The sequence below is a fragment of the Eretmochelys imbricata genome, chromosome 2, assembly GCF_965152235.1.
Source record: "Eretmochelys imbricata isolate rEreImb1 chromosome 2, rEreImb1.hap1, whole genome shotgun sequence".
NCBI lineage: Eukaryota > Metazoa > Chordata > Testudines > Cheloniidae > Eretmochelys > Eretmochelys imbricata.
Genome location: NC_135573.1, coordinates 38,981,098 through 38,995,276, shown reverse-complemented (window position 1 = coordinate 38,995,276; position 14,179 = coordinate 38,981,098). Strand labels below are relative to the sequence as shown.

At 39.5% G+C, this 14,179-nt stretch overlaps 1 protein-coding gene across 1 annotated transcript in view; it reads right to left on the bottom strand.

Annotated features, from left to right (window-relative positions):
• RGS22 (regulator of G protein signaling 22) overlaps nucleotides 1-14,179 on the bottom strand; it is a 115,516-nt gene that overhangs the window by 63,404 nt on the left and 37,933 nt on the right. Inside the window, exons 3-4 of the mRNA XM_077808670.1 lie at nucleotides 7,353-7,574; nucleotides 1,240-1,325 (exon numbers count right to left, since the gene is read on the bottom strand). Of these exons, the coding sequence (XP_077664796.1) occupies nucleotides 1,240-1,325; nucleotides 7,353-7,574 (308 nt within the window). The remainder of the gene's footprint in view (nucleotides 1-1,239; nucleotides 1,326-7,352; nucleotides 7,575-14,179) is intronic.

Genomic DNA, 14,179 nt, shown 5'->3' with positions numbered 1-14,179 from the left:
TCATAGAGCCAGAGAAGAATTCCTCCAAAAGCTAGGCATGGTATACATTAGGCTTGAGCCTGGAGTTTATATCTGAATCTAGCTCCAAATCCAAACTTCATCATAGATGTGGGGGCGGGGAGGAAATGGAGTGTTCAGATCTGGTGTTGTGGGTCAGATTCGGTCTCTTTTTTCCTCCCATCTGTGCTCACTTTGGCCCTGATTCAGGAAGGCCCTTAAGCATGTGTTTAGTTTTAAATACTAACTTCAGTGGGAATTAAGCAAATGATTAGAGTTCATTTTATATAATTTTTATTTTGTTTAATGAAGAAAATGGTTCGACACAACAGAAAAGGCTTAGGCATGTCCATTTATTGCCTAAAGGGAAAATACAGCATTTCTCTAGGATTTGTTATCCTTTGTACAATTTTCCCTCCAATGTAAGCACAGTCTTCAGTATATTGAATATTGCTACATTTACAGCAAACATTTTAAAATATTTTTATGCAGCACTCAGTGCCCAAAGAACTGGTCAATTTCTACAATAAAAAAGGGACTTGGTAAACCAGGCTACCAAGCAGCCACTCTTTCAGGGACTCACCAGCAAAGCTGTGATCATCCTGCATACTACAACCAACAGAACCCAGACATGAACTTTAGGGATGTGGAGGAAGGGCCTTCCCACAGCAGGTCCAAGGCTCTGGGACATCCTCTCAAAGGAGGTCAGGAAAAGTACAAGTACATCAGGTCATGCTGCAAGACTCACCATTTTGCCATAGCAATCCTCAAAGAACCTGGGCAGAGGAAAATCTAGCTACATTCACAAAGGTAGAAACCAGTGATTAAAACAAAAAGGATAACAGAGAATTGGCTGTCCCTTCCACACAGATTCCACTACTTTTTATAATTCATTTACAGTACCTAGATATGGCTAGATAGATTCACAGATTTGAAGGCCAGAACCAACCATTGTGATTATTGAGTCTGAGCTCATGCATAACACAAGCAGGCATAGCAGCATTACCCTAATTCTAGAATAGCTTTTATTTCAGTCTTGTCATTTCATGGGCAAGGGAAATTAGAGTCAAGAGGAAGTGGAGAAAAGGCATCAGCCTCAATTTATCCAAATCACTGAAATTATGTGGATTACATGGGGCAAAAGATCTGAGAAAATGTTGTAAGAGTTATGTCAAGACAAACTGAATAGAGGAGATAAATTAACAAATGTAATACTTGATACGACATTAGAGGGGACGATACCTGTATTCAAAGTAACAATCACTTTTTAGAAAGGCTGGGAGTCTTTCTTGCTTAATCCACTGAATTCCCTGTTCTCGCTCAAGACACTGTTAAAACAAAAAAACCATAAATTATCTGTTAATGCTTCACTTCATCAGGTTTTATTTGCCACATAGTTAATTGATAAAAAGAAAAGGAGTACTTGTGGCACCTTAGAGACTAACCAATTTATTTGAGCATGAGCTTTCGTGAGCTACAGCTACAGCTCACTTCATTGTATTTTCCACTGAATGCATCCGATGAAGTGAGCTGTAGCTCACGAAAGCTTATGCTCAAATAAATTGGTTAGTCTCTAAGGTGCCACAAGTACTCCTTTTCTTTTTGTGAATACAGACTAACACGGCTCCTACTCTGAAACCAGTTAATTGATAGGTTACCTTGTAGTAATTCTAGCAAAGTAAACAACTTTCCCCCTCAAACATAGTCTAACCAGACAAGTGAATTAATTTACATTCCTATAACAACTGGGGGTCTGATTCTGATCTTTCTTAAAACTGCATACATGGAAATGTAAGCCATTGCAAGTTCCCTGTTCAAAACTAGTGCAAGTGACAGAGGAATGCAAATCAGAGTACCAGCTGCCCACAAATCATCTGCAATGTGAAACAGGTAACTTTGGGGACATACTTGTTTTAAAAATAACCACAGTTAGTGTTTTCATCAATATTCTGAGGGCTGAGGAAACTTTCAAGTGGTCTTAATAAGAGCGCTAAAGCAGGAGGACTGTGGATATTTAAAAAAAAACAACAGTTTTCACCTACACCCATATGGTGTATTGAGGACAGTGTTAGAATTGCAAGGTATCACTTTAAGTGTGTGTGAGGGGTAGGGGCTGGTTCCTGGTCCTGTTAGCAGGCTAAGGACCTCTGTAACAAAGTATGCAATCCACATCAGTCTGGAAAGAGCCATCTTAAAGCAAAGTGGGATGAATTGTGCCTCTCTGCCTTAGGGAGCAGCCTGTAGGTTCTTGGGTGTTATAGTTTTGAATTCTAAGAAATAAAGTACTGTTACATTGCAATCTTCCAGCAAGAGTATCTATGTTTTTATCTAATTTTTCTGTGTGTATGCCATGAACATAATAAGCAGTTATATACTGACATCAATAAAAAGAAAAGGAGTACTTGTGGCACCTTAGAGACTAACAAATTTATTTGAGCATAAGCTTTCCTGAGATACAGCTCACTTGCTACTCTGAAACTGACATCAGTGGAATTATTGCTGATTTACACCAGCATAGGTGAGACGAGAAGCAGTCCCATAGTATCTCTCTATTAGCTAATAAGAAATAAGCCTAAAATCTGGCACCTTTGACAACTTTAGTTTAGCTTTTTCACTTCTCTCAAGTGTATTTCTCTGTTCCTAGATTTTATTTTAGTGACTTGATTGCTAGTGAAATTGATGGCCTGGAAGAATGAAATCCTCAGCTTGTCCATAGGTATAATATAGGCAGTGTGGTAAACCCAGGACAAACAGCTACAAAAGGGAGGTAGTAATTAGTCCCAGGGGATTAAAAGGCCCCTCCCTATCCACTGAGGAGAGAGAACCAAGGAGCAATAAGGTTCAGCTGGAAAAGGGGTTGCTAGGGAACCAATTAGGTTCAGCTGACTCCAACTACTTGGGACCTTTTTAAACCCTCCCCTGGGTGGTAGGAGGGGGAGAGTGAGGGAGTAGGGAAGCTGTCAGTAGGCTGTTTGCAGCAAGACACCAGACCTTCCCAGTAGGGAGGCTGTACTCACTCCCCAGAGGGGAAGTAAAACATGCACAAGGGACTGACTGAGGAGAGGAGTAGCAGGACCTTGTGCCACCTATAAGGATTCGCCTTGCCCCAAACCTGAGTCTCCAAGGCTAAAAAGGACTGAGGCAAACAAGGTATTTTGCCACAGCAGGGACAAAATTATGGCTATTTAGCACTTTGCTACATCAATTAATCAGTACTGGCTAGGTCCTGAATTATCTTTCTGTGATCTAATATTTCATAAGGGACAAGGGTTATTTCTGCTCCATAAATATCCCCAGGGGATTTAAAATATCTAAACTACTTTGAAATGTAGGTGGTTTCTTTTAAATAAAAGAAAATATATCAAAATGTGGAAGGCTTATGTTGGCTGTGGGTCATATCCTTTGTGGAGATGAAGAATAATTATTCTCATCCCTACAGTGTATGCCTCTTTTTGGTAACTGATAAGGTTTTTGGAAATACAAAAGGTTGTCTCTTTATTTTGGCCAATCTCTCTGGATGTAAGAAAAATATCTAACATTTAGGGTACCAGTTGAATCAAATCCTGGTGTTTTGAGTTATTTGTAACATGTGTGTGGATAATATGCAAAATTATATTTATCGTCTGAAGGAAAGCGTTCTAAGAAAAAGTTCTAAACTTAATACAGTAGATTTTGTAACTAGGGCCAGCTTTAGGCATTGCGGGACCCAATCCAGCATAGTTTTGAAGCATGTGTTTAATTTTAGGCATGTGGATGGTCTCATAGACTGCTCAGGTCTTATTTAAGTGCTTTGCTATGTGAAGAAAGATATGCAGAACCTCTACCAGTTTCCTTCTCTATTTGTTAATAGTTCTTCCCATTACTGCATATGCCTTTCCTTCATACATTTCACCCCCAATTGATTCTTGACTGACCTCAGATCAATTCATACATACCCCATATCTGTAATAAACCAACACATGTACCCTTTTCCTGTTTAAAAGTCCAAACAGGCTGAGAGAGAGACGAGGACTGAGAAAAAGAACACAAGATGTATTATCACTGTTGGCAGGATACAACAGCTGTGGCTGATTTCTTTCACTTTGTGTAGCTGTTGTACTGATTTTTCGCATGCTGGTATGCCCCAGCAGCTTCTGAATTCATACCTGTCAGTCATAGGTACCACACGAAAGCTGAGGGGGCATACAAATCACCCACCCAGGATGCCAGAAGGCAGAACAGAGGTGCAACATGACCAAAAAAAAAAAGTGTCAGGAATGCCCTGAAGAATATTTTTCTTTATAAAGGTCACAATATTTCCCTTATGTGAAAAATCCCCTGGAGGATCAATTATTCTTAGAAACAATGCACCACTGTCCCCCTGTCCCAACCTATGTGAGAGGCATTAGTGGTGGTGAAAAAGAGGCAGGATATTCAGAGAAACACAGCAAAAACCCTGCTGATCTTAGGAAGGAACATATACCCTCTATGCAACACCACTGAAATCAACGTACTTGATTATTTCAAGGCTGAATTTGACCTAGAGCAGCGGTTCATAACCATTTTTGGTACCTTATCTGGACCTTGGATGTTGAACCTGCTTATACTGTGGTGACTATTACTTAGTGACTCAGATACCGTCACTTCTTGAATTTGCTCCTGTGGGTTACTTACGACTAAGTCAAGAACAGCTTCACTTCTCGTGTGCTCTACAACTTGCTGTTCCAAGAAGCAGTCACTTACAATGTCAAGAAATTGTTTCTCAAACTTTGTCCCATTGGACTTGTGTATACGTGGGCAGTTGAAGGCCATCAATACTATACTTTTGTTAGATTTTGCTGCCTCTTTGACTTCTCTCAACATTGTGCATTAATTTTGTTTTCTTATCTGGAGGCTGATATAGTGCTACTGCCCCATCTCTTCAGCCTAGTCTCTTTCCTATTTAGTTTGCCACCAAATATTGCAGTACTGCATAGATTTTTCTTATTCTGTTGTGAGCCAGAATCTCTGCTTCACCAAGCTTATGCTCAGCAAAACAGAGAGGCAGCCAGTTAGAGCTCTCTGATTCTGTAACTGGCCTCCAGCCCTGGCATAAGATAGAGCAGCCTCATTCCTAATTTTGACAAGGCATTAGAACTAGGGCTGTCAAGCGACTAAAAAAATTAATAGCGCAATTTAAAAAATTGATGGCGATTAATCGCACTGTTAAACAATAATAGAATACCATTTATTTAAATAGTTTTGGATCTTTTCTACATTTTAAAATATATTGATTTCAATTACAACACAGAATGCAAACTGTGCAGTGCTCACTTTATATTTTTGATTACAAATATTTGCAGTGTAAAAAACAAAAGAAATAGCATATTTCAATTCACCTAATAAAAGTACTGTAGTGCAATCTCTTTATAATGAAAGTTGAACTTACAAGTGTAGAATTATGTACAAAAAATAACTGCATTTGAAAATAAAACAATGAAGAACTTTAGAACCTACAAGTCCACTCAGTCCTACTTCAGCCAGTCGCTCAGAGAAACAAGTTTAGTTACAATTTGCTGGACAAAATGCTGCCCATGTCTTTTTTGCAATGTAATCTGAAAGTGAAAACAGGCATTTGCATGGCACTGTTGTAGCCGGCGTCACAAGATATTTACATGCCAGATGCACTATAAAGATTCATATGTCCCTTCATGCTTCAACCACCATTCCACAAGACATGTGTCCATGTTCATGATGGGTTCTGCTTGATAATGATCCAAAGCAAAGTGGACCGACGCATGTTCATTTTCATCATCTGAGTCAGATGCCACCAGCAGAAGGTTGATTTTCTTTTTTGGTGTTTCGGGTTCTGTAGTTTCCGCATCAGAGTGTTGCTTCTATTAAGACATCTGAAAGCATGCTCCACACCTCGTCCCTCTAAGATTTTGGAAGGCACTTCAGATTGTTAAACCTTGGGTCGAGTGCTGTAGCTATCCTTAGAAATCTCACATCGGTACCTAATTTGCGTTTTGTCAAATGTGCTGTGAAAGTGTTCTTAAAACAGACATGTGCTAGGTCATCATCCGAGACTGCTATAACATGAAATATATGGCAGAATGCGTGTGAAACAGAACCGGAGACATACAGGTCTCCCCCAAGCAGTTCAATCACAAATTTAATTAACGCATTATTTTTTTAACGAGCCTCATCAGCATGGAAGCATGTCCTTTGGAATGGTGGCCAAAGCATGAAGAGGCATATGAATGTTTAGCATATCTGACACGTAAATACCTTGCAAGGCCGGATACAAAAGTGCCATGCGAACGCCTGTTCTCACTTTCAGGTGACACTGTAAATAAGAAGCAGTCAGTGGTGTCTCCCGTAAATGTAAACAAACTTGTTTGTCTTATCAATTGGCTGAACAAGAAGTAGGACTGAGTGGATTTGTAGGCTCTAAAGTTTTACATTGTTTTTTTTTTTTTGAGTACAGTTACGTAACAAAAAAAATCTACATTTCTAAGTTGCACTTTCACGATAAAGAGATTGCACTATAGTACTTGTATGAGGTGAATTGAAAAATACTATTTCTTTTATCATTTTTACAGTGCAGATATTTGTAATAAATAAGTGAGCACTGTACACTTTGTATTCTGTGTTGTGTTAAAAACCAATATATTTGAAAATGTAGAAAAATATCCACAAATATTTAATACATTTCAATTGGTATTCTATTGTTTAACAGTGTGATTAATCACAATTAATTTTTTTAATTGCAGTTTATTTTTTTGCATTAATCACTTGAGTTAACTGCAATTAATCGACAGCCCTAATTAGAATAGCCTTGAATGAAAGAAACTAGAGTCACATAATTTACTCCAGTACAATATAAGCAACAATGGGAATAAACCAAGTTTCCCAGTATACTGAATGTTATTTTCTTTCTATCCTCTTTGGCAGTATAGCTGCATCTGTACTAGGAATGCCTTGTCAGTAGAGTACTGACAAGTACTGTTGGGGATTGGTCCTGCTTTGAGCAGGGGGTTGTACTAGATGACCTCCTGAGGTCCCTTCCAACCCTGATATTCTATGATTCTACTGTGTTATTCCTATACTGATAAAGTGCTCCCAGTATAGACGTGGTCTAACTTTTGTCTTAATATTAGTGAGCATTCAGACCACCAAAACAAATTCTACTTTACAGGATGCACATGTGTAGTTCAATTCACTTGAACGGAAGAGCTATATGCGTCGCAAGACATAATTTGGGCCATCGTACTGTTTTCCTAACACACAAACTAACATTTTTCCCAAGATAACAAGCCAAACACAACAGTAACTGCTGTCAGTATCAATATAATTGGATTTAAATATAAAGTCACTGGACGTAACAAGCTTACCATAATACTGTAATTTGGGTCAACACTGAAGACTGGAAAAATGCTGCTCTTTTTGGAAAGCTGCCCATCGTTCTTTGCCTTCCTTGTAACATCATAAATGGGACTGGGAGGTTTCTGATCATGAAGAATTTTTTTCAGCTGGTTTTCCAGACATTGTGGGGTATCATTAACTACTTCAAAAACGTCAAAATCAGGGTTAAACTTAACTGGCTCTGCAAAGGTCTGCAAAAGAAGTTGTAATAAGAGAAACCTTTCATATAAAAATTCCTGTTTCTGCAGTAGGGAAGCACCCTACAGAATGCAAGATAGCATCATTAGACATTTTCCTTCTTCGTTCCATGGCTTTTGCTAGGGACTGCAATAGTAAATCTGCATGCTTGCCACTTTTTCTACTCATTATAGGGTTTTCCAATAAATTATTACCACAGCTCTCAACTATATCTAATTACAAACGATGTCACTCATTTCAGACACTAATTCACCTTCTTCCTATGCAAATATAGGCCTCCAATACAGGAAGTGCTTGCTCACACACGTAACTCCCATTGTCTTCAATGACAGTTCTGCAAGCAGCTCAGTTACAGGATCAGGTCCCTACTTCCCTGTTTATATCATAAATTATTGAATCCCATATCCAGTGAAGCTTCTTGTTCTACTATTTTGGTGGGTGGATCATTCTGAGTGTAGGGCATATATAGTAAAGTCTTATGCCTCGTATTTAGATATAGTAGGTCAACAGCCTACCAAAAGTCAAATACAAGAAATTTACCATATACTGCCAATTCAATCAGGTACTGTGTAGTATATAGGATGGGCCAAATCCCACTTTTAGATATTCATGTGCAACTTTTGTCAGCTCCAATGGGGCTGTCTGAGCAAAAGCAAAAATACCCAAAAGCAGAGTATGGTAATCATTAGTTTGAGTGTTGTGGTTACCAGATTTTCCACTCCCATTTTTGCTATAAACCCAAACTAATCCTACCTTTCAATTTTTACATTCAGCAGAAATGATGGGGAAAATTACAGATAGATCTGGTCAAAAATCTTGGAGAATGCCCAAAAAAATTGTGAAATTGAGGTTCTTTAAAAACAGAACATACAAATAGCCCACTATCAAACTGGAGGACAACCAACATTTTAAATTAAGAAGAATTTCATAAAAATTAGAAGGTGAAATCCTGGTCATATTCCATTCATTGGCAAAACTCCCTTCAGCTTCATACAATAGGGTCAGGATTTCACTCAGAGTTTGTAAAATTGGTGTTTACCTATATTGGAAAATACAATTATTTTCTTTCATTTGGCATATTTTTCATTTCATTGAGCTTCTTGCTTTTTTATGAGAATGCATACTGTAGGCCAGATTCTGTTCTCTGTTACACCGGCTTAAATCCAAAGTAACCATGTTGAAGTCCTTCCAAATTGTCAATGTCTTTCTGGTAACGAGGTGCCCAGATCTGAACACAATATCTTAGGCTACAGCAGAACCATAGAAATGGTCCGTTATATTCCTTTCACATCATGTAATGCTTCTACATATAGGCCCTGATACAGCAAAGCATTTAAACACATGCCTAACTTCAAGCATGTGAGTAGTCTCCATGATGTCAATAGAACCATTCACATGCTTAAAGTTAAGCATGTGCTTATAGACTTTATTGAGTCAGGACCATACTGTCCAGAATTGCATTGGCATATTTCACAGCCATATCACTCTACAAAGGCACATGTAATGTTCTGTTCACCCCTGAATCTCTTTTGACATTGTTATTTTGAAGGTTTCTTTGTGGTTTCAATTCTTTTTCTCCAGATTTATAAGCCTGCATTTTAAAGTGGTTCTGTTGTTCTTGTTGTTTTGTATTGTCTCTCTCTGTGTCCAGAACTCCCCCCAACTTAATATCTGCAAATTTCTTATATATTTCACCTTAACTTTGGCATTTTCTGATTTTTGAGTGATTGTGTAAGCTAATACTGACCGAACATATTTTTTATTATTTCATTTTCTATTATTTTTAAAAAGAGGGCGAGGGGGGGAGAAAAAAAATCAAAATTTCCCAAGCTTTGATGTGTTCTCCCTTGCAGAAAAATGCAAACGAGGCATAGAAATTCCATAATCTGGAACTATTTGAGTAGACATCACCGGATTATTTTAGTTCTATGGTATTTAAATTGAAAACTAACCAAGGACAACATTAATTTATCACTCAAATCTACTTTTACTCAATCTCTAGTATTTGATTCGTATGCTGGATTTTTCATTGTACATTCTAATTAACTGAACAGAAAACATCTGGCAACATTAATGTAGTGAAACAGATGCCAATGAGAACTTTTTAAATATAAATTGTATTGTCATTTTGGATGTTTGACAACAAATCATTTATAAGACATATACTCTAATGAAATGAAAAAAGTAAGACTTCAAATAATGTGTATGAGACCAAAACAGCATCAAAGATGTAGTTTTCTCTCACCAGGCTTAGTATGTGCACACATATACACAAGCTAAAACTCTACCAGACAGAGAATATCATCAGCACCTCAAACAGAAACACCCTTAGAACAGTTAAAACGTTGATGGGGGAAGGAAGCATTTACATCACTGCTTAAGAAAAATACAATAAACATTTCTTGTTGTTATGATGATAATAGTTTTATATCCATGATAAAATATGCAGTAAATCCAGGACCCCCAAGAATATTATGATCAAATCTGAAAGGCAAAAATCAACTTGGTTTGGCCTGGTGGCAAAACACCCCCTCCTGCTTCTGAAAGTTATATGTCAGCCCTATTCTAAGCATCCAGTATGTGGGACATCAACTCAGTTTCACAAAAGTCACTAAGCCAAAAAAAAACAAACAAAAAAAGCTGTTTTCATATTGCTGTTTATGAGAAATTTTAATAAACAAACAATCATACGCAAACAGTCGAAAGCAAATAAACCTCTCAGATATCGGATGCAAACAGACTAGCTGAATATGCTCTTGGCTGAAGAACAAACTGAATGCACAGTTCTGAGTTGTAAAGTCTTATAATTAATTGTACTGATTGTGTTGTACTGTCCTTTATTCCTCCCAAAACAGCATCCATCACCATATGCCCAAAACATCAGATTTATCCATCTCTATGGCCTCAGCTTTTACAGCTGCCAAAAATATTTAACTTCAGCTGAGGTTCCTAATGTGTAACTTTGTTCATTTTCTGCCTGTTCAGATTCTGATCCTAAGAGATGCTGAGCTGTTGTCACTCATTTTCTCTTGGGTTTAGGTTATGAGACTGTGGGTGGGGTTTGGTGAGCAAAGTCCTAATAAATCATACAATATCTTTTTGACTTTGCCAAAACTCCCTTAAGATGTGTACTCTACATAAATGTCAATGAAAGTCCAAACCAGTACAAGTGATTAAGCAGCTTTAGGAATCCAGGGTGAAATCCTAGGTGAAGATAAGTCAATGGCAAAACTCCCACTGACTTCAGTGGGCCCAGGATTTCACTCCCAATGCTGAATAAGGAGCAAATCACAGGCAATTGGTAAAGATCTAATTAATGGAGAAGAAATGAGCTTTTTGTCAATCAGTCAATCTAGTGTCAGTAAGGAGAGAAATAAGGACGACTTCTTTTGATGATCTAGATCAGTGGTTCTTTAGCAACCCAAGGACCCCCATTTTGATTTAAAAAAATTTTCGCGGACCCCCAAGCCTCCCCATTCAGCCCCAGGCCCTGCTCCCACTACACCCCTTCCCCCAAGGCCTCACCCCAACTCTTCCTGCCCCCGCTCCACCCCTCCCCCTCCTACATGCCAGAGAAGAGCTGTTCCCCTGTGTGCAGGAGATACTGGGAGGGAGGGGGAAGAGTTTGGGGAGGAGTTGATCAGCGGGGCCACCAGCATTGGACATGATTCTGCCCCCTTCCCTTAGCACGCCCTATCCCCGCTCCTCCCTCTCCCTCCCAATGCCTCCTAAATGCGGGGGAACAGTTGTTCCCTGGCATGCAGGAGGCACTAGGAGGGAGGGGTTGATCAGCAGGGGCCACAGACCCCCTGGAGTACCTTCGTGGACCCCCTGGGGTCTATGGAACCCAGTTTGAGAAAAACTGGTCTAGATTACTTCTCGAAGGCTTTCATTTAGATTTAGTCCTGGGTTAGGCCAGTTTCTGGCAACATAACCTAGGGTGCAAGGACTCAGTGGTGAAAAAGCCACTTGGAGACAGGTTGTAGTGGTGCCAAGTCACATGCAAATTTCCTCCGTGCAGCCTGGAAATTATGGGGACCTACTGACCATGATATGGTGTTTCCGAAGAGGTTTAGAGTTGTCTTAAAGATGAGGAATACTCTTAACTTTTTTCAGCTATCTGACTTGCTCTCTCCCACCCATCCACAGTCTGATTTTGCTCTAGTAACACCAGTTTTAAACCACTGTTCTCCTGATTTAAACTGGTATAAGTAAGAGGGCAATCAGGCCCATAGTGTCTATTTTCTGAAAGTGCAATTAGCCTAAACGTTATTTTATTTCTTTTGTTTAATTTATTTTCAGGATAATTTCAATAGGCTAAATCCTAGAGTCCTTCTTTACTCAGTCCTTCTTTACATCCCATGGAAGTTTTGCCTGCATAAAGATTCCAGATCCCTAGCTAGACTGTGTGTTTAGGTATTTCTTCTGCAGCCATCACCATCGTACCTGGGTGCCAATAAAACCATTTAACAAAGTAACAATCTGCAGGACTATATTCATCTTCCTCTCCACATTACACCATTAATGTGTCTGTGTGTGTTTGTGTGCACACAAGAGAGAGGAAAATATATCTATTTTTAATACCAGAGAAGTGTTGAAATGTTTTTATCTCCAGAGAAGTAACATTGTCCATTCTTTAGGGATTTTATAGTGGAAAGGCTTTTGAAAAGAAGTAGGTCTTAAAATTTGAAGTTGGTAAAATCCATTATCATCCTGATTTCTGCTGTAAGGGAATTCCACAGCCAAGGGCATGCCACCAAGAATGCCTACTCCCTGTGAGTTTTAAGCTGGGTACTGTCAGCTCCAGCATCCCTGATTAATGCAGATATTGTGGTAAGTCACAAAAATAAAGGACAGTTCCTTAGATAACCAGAACCCAACTCACTGAATGCTTTGAAAGGGACTTTAAAAGGAATTTGGAATGCAATGGGAAGCCAGTGTGGCTTGAAGCGTGCAGGAGAAATGTGTTTCCATTCAGCTGTGTTACCGAGTAGATGGGTCTGTATACACTGAAGCAGATGTATCTATCTTGTGTCTTTAACTGTCATGCTCTGGTAAACTACATTCCTGGAGGTGACGAATGTATAGTTCACGGTGCCCAGGTCCATATAGAATATCAGGGTTGGAAGGGACCTCAGGAGGTCATCTAGTCCAACCCCCTGCTCAAAAGCAGGACCAATCCCCAATTAAATCATCCCAGCCAGGGCTTTGTCAAGTCTGACCTTAAAAACTTCTAAGGAAGGAGATTCCACTACCTCCCTAGGCAACGCATTCCAGTGTTTCACCACCCTCCTAGTGAAAAAGTTTTTCCTAATATCCAACCTAAACCTCCCCCACTGCAACTTGAGACCATTACTCCTTGTCCTGTCCTCTTCTACCACTGAGAATAGTCTAGAACCATCCTCTCTGGAACCCCCTCTCAGGTAGTTGAAAGCAGCTATCAAATCCCCCCTCATTCTTCTCTTCTGCAGACTAAACAATCCCAGTTCCCTCAGCCTCTCCTCATAAGTCATGTGTTCCAGACCCCTAATCATTTTTGTTGCTCTTCGCTGGACTCTTTCCAATTTATCCACATCCTTCTTGTAGTGTGGGGCCCAAAACTGGACACAGTACTCCAGATGAGGCCTCACCAATGTCGAATAGAGGGGGACGATCACGTCCCTCGATCTGCTCGCTATGCCCCTACTTATATATCCCAAAATGCCATTGGCCTTCTTGGCAACAAGGGCACACTGCTGACTCATATCCAGCTTCTCGTCCACTGTCACCCCTAGGTCCTTTTCCGCGGAACTGCTGCCTAGCCATTCGGTCCCTAGTCTGTAGCTGTGCATTGGGTTCTTCCGTCCTAAGTGCAGGACCCTGCACTTATCCTTATTGAACCTCATCAGATTTCTTTTGGCCCAATCCTCCAATTTGTCTAGGTCCCTCTGTATCCCATTCCTGCCCTCCAGCGTATCTACCACTCCTCCCAGTTTAGTATCATCCGCAAATTTGCTGAGAGTGCAATCCACACCATCCTCCAGATCATTTATGAAGATATGGAACAAAACTGGCCCCAGGACCGACCCCTGGGGCACGCCACTTGACACCGGCTGCCAACTAGACATGGAGCCATTGATCACTACCCGTTGAGCCCGACAATCTAGCCAACTTTCTACCCACCTTATAGTGCAAACAATCCAACAAAGAAGGTGTAGCTACCTGGCCAACTGGAGATGGAAATGTGCTTATTACAATATTTCTGTTTTAAGTATTTTATAAAGGACCATTGTTCTTAAATTAGTCACTGGGATATATGTAAACTGTGTTTATGTCATGTAATCACTTTATAACTTTCTCAACTCACTGCACCTTAGACCAAAATAAGTGTCCTTTGGTTATCCTGTATAATTTTATCTTTCAAAAAAAGAATTCTGACAACTTAATTAAAGTATACATCATTTGGTGTCAGAATGTACTGAATAGTAGTATGATAACCTAATTGTTTAAAGAATGTACTGTAAACTACAACAGAGTATTGCTCTCCTGCTATACAGAGTCACCAGTGCTATATTTTTACCATATACTGATGGTATATTCTAAATCAAGAGTCTCTCAA